Source organism: Lotus japonicus, chromosome 6, assembly GCF_012489685.1.
Source record: "Lotus japonicus ecotype B-129 chromosome 6, LjGifu_v1.2".
Taxonomy (NCBI): Eukaryota; Viridiplantae; Streptophyta; class Magnoliopsida; order Fabales; family Fabaceae; genus Lotus; species Lotus japonicus.
Genome location: NC_080046.1, coordinates 63925081 through 63939103, shown reverse-complemented (window position 1 = coordinate 63939103; position 14023 = coordinate 63925081). Strand labels below are relative to the sequence as shown.

The window sequence follows — 14023 nt, the reverse complement described above, 5'->3', positions numbered from 1 at the left end:
AATAAGATTATAAATTTGTGAAAAATATGAATAAATATTAATTATGAATATAGTTTAACATGTAATAATTTTGCAAATAATATTATTTTACATTTTATTCTCCTGATTAACGCACATCTAACTTTTATTCATATTCAATTTATAAAATTTGTCAAACGAATTCGTTTTTGATTTTATATTCCATGTTTCAATTCATCAATTCATTCATCTGGTGTCGTTTGAAAAAGTTAGAAAATTTTGTGTGAAATTAATTGATATTATGTGTAGTGATTATAAAAGGCATGAATTGATAAGGAGATACTCGTAATAAATTAGGGATAGTTTTGTCTTTTTATCAAGTGTTCTGTTATGTTTCCTTTCGTTCCATCCTTTTTCAGGGAATCAAAGTATCCCGTTCCAGGAGCCTTGTGTTCAGTTCCGTTTCATCAAAAAACATGATAAACACAAAACAGAACCTGTATGTCCCGTTTCGTTCTTTTCACACCTGTCTACCAAACACTACTTATGAAATCTCATTTTAGCCCGACATATTTTTGACATACGTGTTGCTAAACAAGAAAAAAAAAGCGTTTAATAAACGTGAAAAGATGGTTCTCTAGGCTTGATTCATTAATGGAAGCTCTTTTAAAAAAAACAACTAATGAATTATTTCAAAAAACCAACTAATGAATAAATTAAAAGAATAAGTACTTTTCTCACCATCTCTTTGAAAATTGGGATAGAACGAAGGCCCAAAACAAGCCCAAGATAAATTTCCAAAAACTATAAAGCCCAAGAAATCCAACCGGGTGATGCACCAGAATTGCAGAAAACTCAACACCAAAACTCAGAGGTATTTCCACAATCGCCATTATCGAACCCTAAATCGAGACAGAGGAAGGAGAGTGCGAATGATACCCTCACTCTCCTGAACTGCTACTCCATTCTTGTTCATGTCGAGCTCCAATTCCTGCATCCACTGCGGCAAAAGATCCTTCACACGGGACGACACCACCGGCGAATTATTCTGCTCCTCATGCTCCGCCGTTCAACCCTTCGACAATTTCGAAGCCCAAATCGGCGGCATCAACGGCCCCGTCGGCACCTTCATCCGCGTCGGAACCGCCGGTGCAGGCAGCCATTACTCCTACAAAGACAGAAAACTCTTCACTGCCAACACCACCATCGAGGAGTTGACACATAGGTTAGGGTTAGGGTCCAAGACTGTTGATGTCAAAAGCATGATATCTCAAATCACTGAGGGTGAGTTTGGGATGGGGCATTGGTTTGAGGTTTTGATTGGTGCTTGTGCTTATGTGATTATGCGGAAGGATGATCGCCCTCTGCCTATGGCGGAGGTCGCGTCCGCGGTTGATTCGGATGTTTATGAGCTCGGGAGGATGATACTGCGTGTTATTGATTTCTTGGGGTTGAAGAGACCTGATTTTCCTGAGTTTGACATTGTGCATTCATTGGAACGGACGCTCAAGAATTCTCCCAGTTTTGCTGATGTTGAGGGGTGGACGTTGGACCGGATGCGGAAGCAGGGGGTGTTTTTGATTCAGTGTGCGGTGAAGTGGTACTTGAGCACCGGTCGCCGGCCGCTTCCATTGGTGGTTGCGGTTTTGGTTTTGGTGGCGGAGTTGAATCAGGTTGAAGTTCGGATGGATGATTTGGCTAAGGAAGTTCATGCTGTGGTTTCCACTTGTAGAACTAGGTACAGGGAGCTTCTTGAGACACTTGTGAAAGTTGCACAGGTGTTGCCTTGGGGAAAGGATATTACCACTAAGAACATTGTTAGGAATGCGCCGTTTGTGATTCAGTATATGGAGAAGAAGTCTATGTCGAAACCTGGTGAGAAGAGAAAGAATCTTGATCAGCCTAGGTTAGATTTGGCAGATGTTGTTGCTGAATGCTTAAGACAGGATGATGATGATGGTGGTTGTGAATATGGGTTTATTGGCATAGCATCAAGAAAGGACTCTCAGTATTTTTCATTAGGAAGTAATGCTGATCTAGCAGCTATCAAGGATGTTGACGGGTTTCAGATTTCACCTGAATGTTTATCCATGTTGTATAAGAGATTTTTAGAAGAGAATCGTGGTGCTAAGTTTTCAAACAGCGATAATGCTCAGAAGTTTCAATGGTCAGGACTTAATCTCCAGGATTGTAGGGAGTGGTGGGATGGGAAGTCAGAGCTGAGCAAAAAGCTTCTGCTCATGAATTTACTAGAGAAGGATGTTGGAATGGATGCCATGCCACCCTCATTTGTTACTGGTCAATTGAAATATAAAAGGAGGCAAGAGAAGATCAATGCTGCTAAGATGAGGATAAAAAGAATTGCGCAGCCTTCAGAGGATGGTCTGGGTGATATTTTGAATCCTGACCTTTTAGATGATTCTTATCCTGAGAGAAGAAGGAAGAAGAGAAGAGGAACTGTAGTTGACGATATTGATTGGGAAGACTTGATTATTGAGACCCTTATTCTTCATCAAGTAAAGGAGGAGGACATTGAGAAGGGGCATTACAATACCTTACTGGATCTATATGTGTTTAACTCTGGCATTGTCTAAGCGAGGTTTACCATAAACAAGCATTACATGAGAAGTTTCATTTTGTTTTGCATAGATATCTTTTGACAGACAACCATCAGCTTGATATTTTCTTGCTGCAAGTTTTGTACTAGGATTATTAAGAATGGCAGGTACATTTGTTTTGGTTTGCCACTCTACAAATTCAAGTGCCTTAATGTATATTCGGTACCGTATAGGGTATAATTTGCTATCAAGAGATTTTGGTTCTATACTGTTAAATAGACATGTCATTTTGCCTCTGCTAATCTGCTTTCAAGAGATTGCAGTTCAAGCTTATTTTTATCCTCTCATTTAGTTATTGAGTTTATGCACACATTGAGGGTCAGTTCTAATAACATGTTAGGAGTGTTGTTGGGTTAGGTTTGTATTAGTAGTACTACTCTTGTTCTTGACTTAAAATGTTAATATAAGTCGGAGTATAAGATTAGTGTTTGACATCACAACATCACAATCCTATTAGATAACCACCCTGACTGGTCACAGTTTCTATTATAAGTTTTGATGAATTCCATGATTCTATTCTCTGCAGTTTCTATCATTTGACTATAAATTGAAAATCTAATCGCAAAGTACATGGCTAACTGATGTTATTTTGTTTCTGAATGGCCTCATTTTTTAATAATACTCTAAATTAAATATAATAATTTGCTTCAATCTGATGTCTACTTTGAAGCAGTGCCATTTTGATGTCAACAATTGACTGGTTTTTTTTTTTTTACGTGTCACGAATAAAATGCTTCTGTGCTTCCTTACATTTGTTACCCATTTGGCATTTTGGATATTCATAATTTTCAAGTTATACATATTCGTTGCCCACCCCCACCTTGGTTGTAAGATTTAGAACTTCTTCGTGCTTCTTAAAGGATTTAGAGTATATATTTGATAAAGGGAATTCAGTTATGTAATGGTTTCATTGTTTTAGTCTGATGCCTGCTAGAATTGTGTGATTAACTTTGACTATCAGCTTTGAGTGATATGGTGATCGAGTGCTATTTGACGAGTGCTGTTTTTTTCCAGCCCTAATTATTTTTGCTCTAATTTATATTTTGGAAAGGTTTCAAATAAATTTTCAACAGATCATTGTTTTTCCTAAAAAGGTTTCTACTTTCCACACTATAATTACACCAACTGATATTTGAATAAGGTATTGTGGGGTTTGAAGAAATAAAATATAGCCCAGAGGAGAGATGAATAAGAAACAAAGCAGTTTCCTAATATAACATTTCCTTTTGTTCGAATCATTTTCAAGCAATGGTGCTCATAACCCTATTCATGATTTTTCTTTCCTTCGATATGGTTGACTTCTCCATGATTTCACAGGCACCGACAGAAGGAAACAACAATGAGCCAAAGTGATTGGCAGAGAAGTTCAAAGCTAAAGAAGTGCAGACTAGTATTGTAAGGACATGCCATATAGGTGTCAGGAGAAGGCATTGGGGGAAGTTTACAGCAAATATCAGAAATACAAGAAGGAACAGCAACAAGGTCTGGCTTGGAACCTTTGATAGTGCACAGGCTGCTTCTTTAGCTTATGACCTAGGTGCATTTGCCATGAGAGGCAATGAAGCTGTACTCAATTTCCCCGTTGAAAAGGTCAGAATGTTTACCAGAGATCGAATATAATTGCTGCAAATGGTGTTCACGTTCATTAATCGCAACGTTGTTATCTCGGCAATATTTGAGATGTGCTTGATTGGGGAAGCCTTGTGTTACTCAAATATGTGAAACTTATTGTTGAGGACGGTGGACAATGTGTGCATGTTTGTGTATAAAGACAACAAGTCTTCTACCACCCACCAAGTGATGTTAGCTATATGGATCAACAATATTTTGTTATGAATCAAGAGAACGTCAACCTAACTATTCAAAAGGAGGGATGACTGCTTGGTAGGAGCCAATAGACTTTATTATTTTCACTTTCCCTGTAATTTAATTTTAGCCATTTTAACTGAATCTTTGTATCTCTTACTATATCACTTTTATCTTTGATCAGGAATACATCAGGAATCGTTCAAAAAAAAAGGAATACATCAGGAAGAAAATTAAAAAAGAAAGGTGACAGATTTATTGCATAGATTGAAAATTCTTTGGAAGCTGCTTTAGTCTCAGGCAGTTGATATCATAGTTGCATCTCAATTACTGGCCTGCAGCAAAAGCCCCAACTGGGAAGGTTTTGGTGATACCAGCTAGACTTTTGAAGTGAATCTTTCCGGCGGGTTGTTCATCAACAGTAATTTCATTGACAGGAGGCCAAAGCATGAGTTCCTTGGCTTTCACCCCTTTGAGCTTCTTGATTTTGTTATTCAACACATAACCATTTATTTCAGTATCATAACTCACCAGCTTGCTAATCAGTTTAAAGCTGTGCTCAACCTTCTTCTTTTGCAGGATCCACATGTAACCGGTGCCTCTAACAAAACCAACTTCAATTACGTCAGCCAGAGGAAGAAGTCCCAGTGGAAGTCCAAACTCTTCCAAGATAGAGATTGCCAGTTTTGTTCCTTCTTCATGGCCTTTAGCAACAGCTGCCCCATCTTTCTGTGCCATTTGAAGTCTTGAAATATTGAATCTCAAACAAGTATCTTTTGTTTTGAGATGGGTTTAGTTAACTGATTCAATTGGTTGTTATATACTCACGCATAACACACAGAGCGGAGAAACCAAGAGGAGTAGCTTTGTATTGACCATCAAACATGTTTCCCAGGTTGTTTTTCAGCCGGCCTTCACCTGCTTGTATGTCTAAATTGCTTGCAGCTTGTTTAATATGTTTGTCATAGTTTGAGCAGTTAAGCAAATGAATTTGAAAAATGTAAATTTTCAAGACTGTAAGAGCTCTAAGCCTAAGGCTCCCTATTTTTTCTTCGCTATTATTTTTTGTCAATATATTTTTGTCCCCTTCAAAATGCACTAATAATCAGGACAGTGTGCTGCCACGTTAATGATCTATTTTACAACCAGCAAAGTATACATTCTACAAATTATGAAATCAAAATAAGTTGCGGAATTGACGGCTGTGTCTACAGTGGTGGAGGTGGAGGTGGAGATTGAGATTGGTTTGGAGATTCCTCAAGTGTGATTTGCTTGAGGTGATTCAGCTAATTACTGGTCCTAATGTTAGCGCATATCAGTTCGTCATTTGGAGCAAGTTCATGGGGTCATGGTGTTTCAATTCAATTCATTAATAGATAAGCAAATGCTCTTACTGACTCATGTTGGGCTTAGGTTTTCCCTTGGTAATCACTTGATAGACTCTCCATTTGGGAATTGCCATAGGTTGCTCTCTCGGGATAGTTTGGAGGTTGTCTCTTCCATCTCCCTTCATTTTAACAATTTTATTCTTGGAAATAGTTGAAAATGAAAGGAAAAGTGTACTCATAAAGATTAATTTTGGGTGAAGATCAGTGTTTAGTCATCTGTTTACATTATGGCTTCACAATTCAAATTGAACTAGACTTATATCCGCGCGATGCGTGGTGCGACAAAAGATTTTAATGAGCTTGGAAAATCATATATACAAGATCAAGAAACTAAGAGCTGCGTAGAATCGTTGTATTTTCAACCAATTCCGATCACATTGTAAAATATGCATGCAAGCATACTGTTGAAAAGTCACAAGTGCAACTAGACTAGAGTTTCCTAGAGTCCTTAATACTATTCAATCTCTAGCTAGTCGCCAAAGATATGTTTTTGTGTAAGTTATAAGTTTTAAATTAATGTTGCTATGTTTGATTGAATATGTAATAAGACCCTACTGTCATGGTTATCACATATTGGTGCATACCGACATGAATTTGTGATTGTGAAGGCTTTGCGTTATTGCGTAGCATATATATTTGTGATTGTGATTTGTGAAGGCTTTGCGTTATAGGAAGAAGGGTATTTAAAAAAAAAACTAATTACTAGATTTTGGGAAATGAATAAGATTAAGTTTAATTACAGTTATTTAAAACTGTTTTCTGTTTTTAAAAACTGATAAGAACTTATTTGTTTTCAAAAATTGTTTTAAGAACCGTTTTCAATTACAGTTTTTAAAACTAAAATATCAGAATAATTAAATGCAACAAAAAAATTTTCGGAAACAATTTTCAAAAATTGCGATCAAATATCAATATGCTCTTATACTTGATCTCTTTTTTTTTAATCTTTTCCTATGCTATGACTGTTCTGTTATTAACTGCAGACACAGACACACAACATCAGATGTCAAATTCTTCTTCTTCTTCACTCACTCCCTCTGCTTGAAATTGGAAGTTACATAAATTGAAGGATTTGATTGCATAATTTACAATCAACTGGTATTAACTTTACTCATATTGATATACACATTTTTATACATAGGTTTCATTCACACGCACTGTACTTTCTCTCCACGAATTGCCAATCGCTTCTTCTAAAGTATCAAGCTTTTTTATTTTTTTGATTACCCTTTCCTAAAGTTTCAAGCTTTGACTATTGCTCAATTGGATCCATTTTTGTGGCTATTGAAATACAATAATCTCTCTTTGAATTTCAGAGCCCAAGCTATGAGCACTGTGAACCTGAGTAAAGATCCTGATCATCTCATTGTTCTTGTCCATGGTATCTCGTCTAGGTAAAGTTGTTTGAATTGTTATATTTGCCATTTTGCATGTTTATATTTGAGTGAAAAGTTAGCAAGAGCTCAAGGTGGAAAGAAAAATATATGTGCTTGATGCTTTTATGATTATATGTTATGTTTTTAATCTGAAAAAAAAAAAAAAATCTTCCTTTCATTTGTCATTGACTCATTTCATTGTTCTATGTTTTATATTGTATACTTCGCGTACACTTTTATTGGTTAGGGCACTGAAAAATCTGAAGTCATTCATGTCCTGTGTTTATTATCTCTTGCATTCAGTACAAAATATAGAGCAAGGGATGCCTAGCATCTGTTAACTTCTTTCTGCTGGTTTTTGCTATATAATTTAGCCGCAAACAAAGTTGATTGGTGTTTTAACTGATGCAGCCCATATGACTGGACTTATGCAGAGGCTGAGTTAAAAAGGCACCTTGGAGAGAAGATTTTAATTTATGGTAACTATGTCTTATATACTTATAGTTTCATACCATGTACTTTGGGAAAAGCCTTCTTATGTTACAAAAAGTTGCCTAAAACTTATAACTGAAGGTGAGATGGTCTGATGGACAATGTGAATGTGTGTGCACACACAAAAAAAGAAAAATATCAAACTGTAACTAGAATAGAAAATCTTTGAAGGATTGCTTTAATGGGGTACACTGACTCAGATGCCATAGGCAACTCAAAGTTATCAACTTTGACGTGGCTGGAAACCACTAAGTTTGAATTGACTCGCTGATAGAATAGAGCAATAGGCCAGCTTATGGGCCTGGGATTGGGGCTGCTAATGGACTGAGCAGTTAGGGGATTGAGTTGTATTAGCTGTTAGTTTGTAATAGCTGATTAGTTTGTCAATAGTTAGAGAAGCGAGCTGTCATTTTGTTAGGAAGTTACAACAGCTAGGTAGTTAGTTGCAGTTCAGTTACCTTCCTATAAGTAGGGAGAATAGTTAGAAGTTAGGGTCATTTTGGATTTTGGAAATTGGGGTCAGTTTAGGGTGAAGGCTGGTCTCTTGAAAACCAGTAACCATTGTTGTTCCACTGATATTCATTCTTGAGCAATAAACAGTTTTCCTTCTCATTCATTACTGGTACCTATCACTTGCAAAGTCATGCTATTCTCTAAACATGTTTATTTTAAGGGTAATCCATGGGAGAAGTCTATTTATATCAGTTTCCCACTTGTAAGCCTAAGCTGTATATGATAATTATAGTTGATTAGATGGTCTTAAAATTTTGTGATTCATATTTTCTTCGTAAGTTTAAAAATCAACTTGACGCTTGCAGCTAGTTCATCAAATTCTTACAACAAGACATTTACTGGGATCGATGAAGCTGGGAAGCGATTAGCTGATGAAGTGAGTCTTGAAACATGTTCAAATTTATATGTCTATAAGTTTGGACCCCCAGTGTCAGTTCTATTCTGTTAGCTTGGAGTCTGGCTGCAATTATTTATGTATTTTGTCTTCGATCCCAACAGGTCGTGCAAGTTGTGAAAAGCACAAAGAGCCTGAAAAGAATATCCTTTCTGGCCCATTCTCTAGGAGGCCTATTTGCTAGATATGCAATTGCTGTCCTTTATTCACCTAATAGTAATACCTATGATAGTGGCCAACCTGGTGATTCGACAAACTGCATGATGGAAAATTCACAGAGAACAGAATTTTCAAGAGGAACAATTGCTGGTTTGGAGCCGTTAAATTTTATTACTTTAGCATCTCCACATCTTGGCGTAAGGGGAAAAAAGCAGGTCTGTTCGGGACAAATAAATTATGGAACTATTGTTTTTAATACATATAGACTTATATCTGAAAATGTTTTGTTTTTTCTTTTCTTTTATAGAGCAATTTATTACTATTACTCCTAATATTTGTCATGCAGTCTACTCTATGTCCTTCTTTCTCAAATTACATGGTCTTATTATTCTTATTCTCCATTTCGTTCATTACCTTTTCTCTATCACTGTTTAATTAAGATGAGATTTTCTTAATTTTTTAATTAGTTTATGCATGTAGTTATATTTTTGAACTTTTAAGGAAGAGCAGGGAAGGAGTAGAAGTAGAATATTGATAACTCTGGTATTGACTGTTGAGAGAGATGATGAATAAATTGAATATTAATACCATCCTTACTCCAATCTTTCATTTTGATGTCTCATCCTTGCTGGAATTTCGCACTTGTTATCTCATGTTTACTGCATATAGCTCAACAGAGTTTTGACCTTTTTTTCCACAATAACATTTTATAGTTTAATACACATATCTTTCAGCTTCCGTTTCTATTGGGTGTTCCAATCCTAGAAAAGCTTGCTGCACCTATAGCTCCATATTTTATTGGTCGGACTGGTAGTCAGCTATTCCTTACTGATGGTATATCCAACAAACCACCCCTTCTTTTGAGAATGGCTTCTGATTGTGAAGATGGAAAGTTCATGTGAGTAAAGAAATCTTTCTTTTCTGATTATACTTCCCTTTTGTTTCAGTAAAGTAATCAAGTGCTTATATTATACAATTTTTATTCTGTAGATCTGCACTTGGAGCATTTAGATGTCGTGTTCTTTATGCTAATGTATCATATGACCGTATCCATTCAGCATATCAGCAAAAAGTTTATTGGCTCTCTCTTCTTTAATTTGTGTAATTCCTTTAACTTTATATAGATATGGTTGGGTGGCGCACGTCCTCTATACGGAGGGAGATCGAACTCGGTAAGGTGAATATGATCATTTCTCTTCTTGGATTATCTATCTTTTTTCTTTTTGGTCATTGATCTCCGACATTCAAATTAGTATATATCTGGATTACAATAAAATAAAATCTAGTAGGATTGTAGAATTTATAAGTCGCTGAAATCCTGAATGTGGGTTAAGTCCTGCAATTGTAATGCAGTCTTCAAGGCATGTCTTTAAAGCCAACCCTTATTTATCAATAAAATGTTAGTTTGCACATTTGACAATAGGAAAACTTTTGAAATTTATGTCTCTTAAGCAATATAACACAGCATGAAAGAAATATAAGATAGTATGAGTTGACTACTTTACATATAAAACTTAACTTATAGTAGTTATAGCTAAGCAATATTTGCAATGGTTTCTCATTGCTAACTTGTTATATTTGTATCCAGATCTTATATGTCTTTAAAGACTCTCCATAGTTATAAATTCGAAGAAGAAATGCCTTTCACTTCTGCCATAACATCATATTGACTTAAAATGATGGTCTATAATTCTGTATTAAAAAAATGAATAATGTAGTGGTAAGTTATTAGTTATATATGCATTTTGAATCCATGCATTGTAGGTCTGCTTGAAGATATTGCCCCTCTGCAATTCAGATATTTTGTATAATGGCAATCCTAGTTGTTTGGCGTGTGATTAAGCATAACAAACCAGGAATACAAATTATTAAATATAAGAGAAAAGGGAATGTTTTTGTTCATAGAGTACTAACATTTCATATTATTGTCTTGACAGCCTCCATGCGAATCTTTGGATGGATACAAACATATTGTTAATGTAAAATACTGCCCCCCAGTTCCTCTTGAGGGGCCTCAATTTCCTCCACAGGCAGCGAAATTAAAAGAGTCTGCACAGAAAAACCAAAATACTGTGGAATATCATGAAATTGTGGAAGGTGATTACTATAACCCAAAGTGACATAAGATACTATAATTCACATCATGAGTAACTGTTTCTGTCTCACTAAAACCACTTGATTTCTTTTTAATAGAGGAGATGATACGGGGACTACAGCAATTGGGATGGAAGAAAGTTGATGTCAACTTCCATTCAACGTTCTGGCCTTTCTTTGCACATTACAACATACATGTATGTACTGCATCCACTAAATCTTCTTTTCAGTGATGATAAAATTATTGATTGTAGTTTTTAACATGAGTACTTCTGGGATTTCAGGTGAAAAATGAACGTCTTCACAATTCTGGTGCAGGAGTAATCGCTCATGTTGTTGACAGCTTAAGACAGCAAGAAACATCATCAATTTTGGCGTCAAGCTTTTAGCCACTGTTTATTTTCATATGCCTGAGACCATATAGTTTCATTATTTTTATACAAATATTTAAAAATATTAAATAAGATGTAACAAATAAATAAAAGTAAGAAATAAATGCAGAAATTGTCATCTAAAATCAAACAAACTTTTAATTTCACTATAAAACATAAATGCCATCGGCATTTGGAAAAAAAGTGGGTGAAATCTAGAAGCTTTTTGTTATTGACAACTTGACATTGTTAAAAGATTTGTCTATGTTGAACCCTATGTCATGCTTGGGTGTATTGTTAAATCATTTTATTTAATTTCAACCTTTGATAATTGATATGAGACTTTGAGGCATGTTTCTTTTGTCTTTCCCCATGGAAGCGAGGGTCAACGACTAGTAATAGAAGGTTCTCAAGATATCAAGTTGTTGTAAGTTTATGTTGTCTTTAGCTTTGTTTTTCTTCTATTTGTCTATTTGTAATGGGTTGAAGTACCCCTTGTACTTCATTTCATTATATTTTATTGTTCATTAAAAAAAACACTGCACAAATTTGTTCCAATATGCTTTTACATGTGCTAATTTTTAATGAGATCCTATACATCATATCATGCTATGTGAAATTTGTTTCTTTTGGTTTCTTATTTGGGGAATCACATCTCAATGCACAAAATACACATTATCTCAATGTACAAAATGCACAATTAGAAAAATAAGATTTTATAACATTTAACTTTTAATGTATTTCAATATTGAGTTAAACTATATTTAAACACACTAAGTGTCTGTTTGTTTCCACCTTAAATGGGTGGAGGAGGCAGGTTTTTCCTCTAGTTCCAGTTGCTAGTGTTCAAAACTACATGCGATCGGAGAGGGTAGACACCAATACAAACAAGCTCTATGTGCATGTTTATTTTAGTATTGAAGGAACACAAATGTGATGTCACATATCTTAATACACCTATGAAAAAGTTAGAATTCGTCACTTTGAATTTAACGTGAAACACACACTAATTTACTCACAATGCGCTCAACCGCGCGCTCATTAACGTCGGCTTTAACAAGGTAAAAATCGGCGCTACAATCAATTTAGCGTTGGCTTATCATTGATGCGTCGGAGCTATCGTTAAACTACTTGAAATTAACACTTACTATCAGTCATGATGGTCAACACTTCAGATTAACATCTGTTGAGCCGACTCTAAGCCGCCCAACTAGTCTGAGACGTTGGCAAAAGTAAATTCTTAAAAATTAGTGTCTGACATAACATATATAAGTTGACTCTACTTAATTTAATGTTAATTATCGATGCAAAACTGATAACGAAATACATCATTTGATCATAATTTATAAGATCCAAAAATTGGTTGCTCTTGTACTAGGTAGCGTTAAAACTTAAGAACAATTCTAATATTCAGTTGACAATATAAGGGAGTGTTTTTCGTCTGACATGTAATTATGGAATAATCATTACTTCATACAACGGTCAACAAATCCTACCATATTGTTTTAGCCTTTTATGCAAATGCAAGCCTATGCGGTGATAGCTAGAGAAAAAATGGTATTAAATAAAAATTAGAGTGGATGTAATTTGTTGCATCAGATATCAGATTATTCATACAAGAGAGATATAGTAAAGAAATAAGGTGACATAATATATGGTCATGTTTTAATGACATATATAGTATCATTATATATAAGATTTAATTTATATGCACTAATAATTATAAAATATTTTAAACAAAAATTTAATTACTTCTAATTATTTGTTCAAATAAAAAAAATTAATTTTATTTATTTACAATTTGAAAAAAAATAGTAAGTTTGAATTAGATGTGTGTAAAAAAAAATTACACTCTCACAGCATAATTAAGTATACTAATAATTTTAATATATTTCTTCTAGTAGTAGTTAATATGTGTTTATATTTGTGTTATAGTTATAAATACTTAATAGTTTATATTTTTTTTTGAAAGCTAATAGTTTATACTCTATAGTGCTCTTTTTGTTTTAAAATTAATTTTATAAAATAATTCACCATTAGTATTTTTATTGACTAATTTCAACCCTTAACAATATTAGTATTAGTATATACATAAAACTAACACTGAATAATTTATATTTTTATTTGATTATATTTAGAAAACTTTTCCAAGTTATTATTAGTGTTAATTAGTAACGTAGTCTTGTTCAAAAAAACATAGTCACAAATTATTTTAAAAATTATTTTCGATCATATTTAATTATTTTAATTTTTAATTGATTAATGTACGTAACGTTTTGTTTTTCTAAAAAAATATGTACGTAACGTTTTTGATTGAAATATATTTCCCCAAGGACCAAGGTTGCACGTCAATGTTTTTTTGTTATTTATTGCCTTTGAGATGGGTGTTATCTTTAATTTGTTATTAAGTTGTGTCAATGATCTCAAAAAAATTCGGGTTAAATCATTTTGATTTTAGTTTGACCAATAATATTTGAGATGAGTGAACTAGAAATTTCACTTATCGTAAATATTATTGGTCCACTTAAAACTAAGATGATTTAACCTATGTTTTATTCTTTAGGTCATTTAGTCAAGCTCACCTTAAATTATTGGTCTATAAGTAATCATTCAATTAACACATTCTTTTAATAAAGCTTCATTATTCACACTTTCTCAAAAGTGCGGATAGAGTTGAAAGGAGAGATACAAAGATAAGAAAGAAATTAAGAGAATTTGATAGATAATATGGTTGAAAGAAGAAATAGACATAGAAAAGAGAAATAAGAGATATGAAAAAAAAGCATAAAATTAAAATGAAAGAAAAAATACTAAAATGTGTATTAATCATAACTCTTAATCCTATATGAGAAAA

The 14023-nt window shown here is 34.2% G+C and overlaps 3 protein-coding genes across 6 annotated transcripts; 2 read left to right on the top strand and 1 right to left on the bottom strand.

Moving 5' to 3' along the window:
• The first annotated feature begins 780 nt into the window (after positions 1-780).
• On the top strand, positions 781-2792 carry LOC130722398 (plant-specific TFIIB-related protein PTF2). Its single transcript, XM_057573106.1, has one exon. The coding sequence runs from the start codon at positions 933-935 to the stop codon at positions 2550-2552; it is 1620 nt and encodes a 539-aa protein (XP_057429089.1). The 5' UTR covers positions 781-932; the 3' UTR covers positions 2553-2792.
• Positions 2793-4709: 1917 nt separating this feature from the next.
• On the bottom strand, positions 4710-5120 carry LOC130725768 (uncharacterized). The gene has a single exon (XM_057576961.1). The coding sequence runs from the start codon at positions 5118-5120 to the stop codon at positions 4710-4712; it is 411 nt and encodes a 136-aa protein (XP_057432944.1).
• A 1588-nt stretch (positions 5121-6708) lies between these two features.
• On the top strand, positions 6709-11511 carry LOC130722399 (putative lipase YDL109C). 4 transcript variants are annotated; one of them, XM_057573109.1, is made up of 11 exons: positions 6709-6868; positions 7087-7164; positions 7581-7625; positions 8457-8527; positions 8650-8919; positions 9439-9602; positions 9695-9750; positions 9829-9881; positions 10642-10801; positions 10898-10995; positions 11083-11511. In XM_057573109.1, exons 2-11 carry the CDS (start codon positions 7149-7151, stop codon positions 11185-11187), a joined length of 1038 nt encoding a protein of 345 aa, XP_057429092.1. In that variant the 5' UTR covers positions 6709-6868; positions 7087-7148; the 3' UTR covers positions 11188-11511. The 4 variants fall into 4 exon arrangements, with proteins under 4 accessions (XP_057429092.1, XP_057429090.1, XP_057429091.1 ...); XM_057573107.1 differs by having other exon boundaries at positions 7558-7625; XM_057573108.1 differs by having other exon boundaries at positions 6864-6968; positions 7558-7625.
• Positions 11512-14023: the final 2512 nt, after the last annotated feature.

What these genes read in the sequence shown, in the direction of transcription:
- LOC130722398 (XM_057573106.1), top strand. Translation starts at nt 933, where the DNA reads ATGTCGAGCTCCAATTCCTGCATCCACTGCGGCAAAAGATCCTTCACA.
- LOC130725768 (XM_057576961.1), bottom strand. Translation starts at nt 5,120, where the DNA reads ATGGCACAGAAAGATGGGGCAGCTGTTGCTAAAGGCCATGAAGAAGGA.
- LOC130722399 (XM_057573107.1), top strand. Translation starts at nt 7,097, where the DNA reads ATGAGCACTGTGAACCTGAGTAAAGATCCTGATCATCTCATTGTTCTT. An exon ending in TGCTAATGTATCATATGACC is followed by an intron (nt 9,751 to 9,828) that starts GTATCCATTCAG and finishes AACTTTATATAG; the next exon opens with ATATGGTTGGGTGGCGCACG. An exon ending in TTGCACATTACAACATACAT is followed by an intron (nt 10,996 to 11,082) that starts GTATGTACTGCA and finishes CTGGGATTTCAG; the next exon opens with GTGAAAAATGAACGTCTTCA.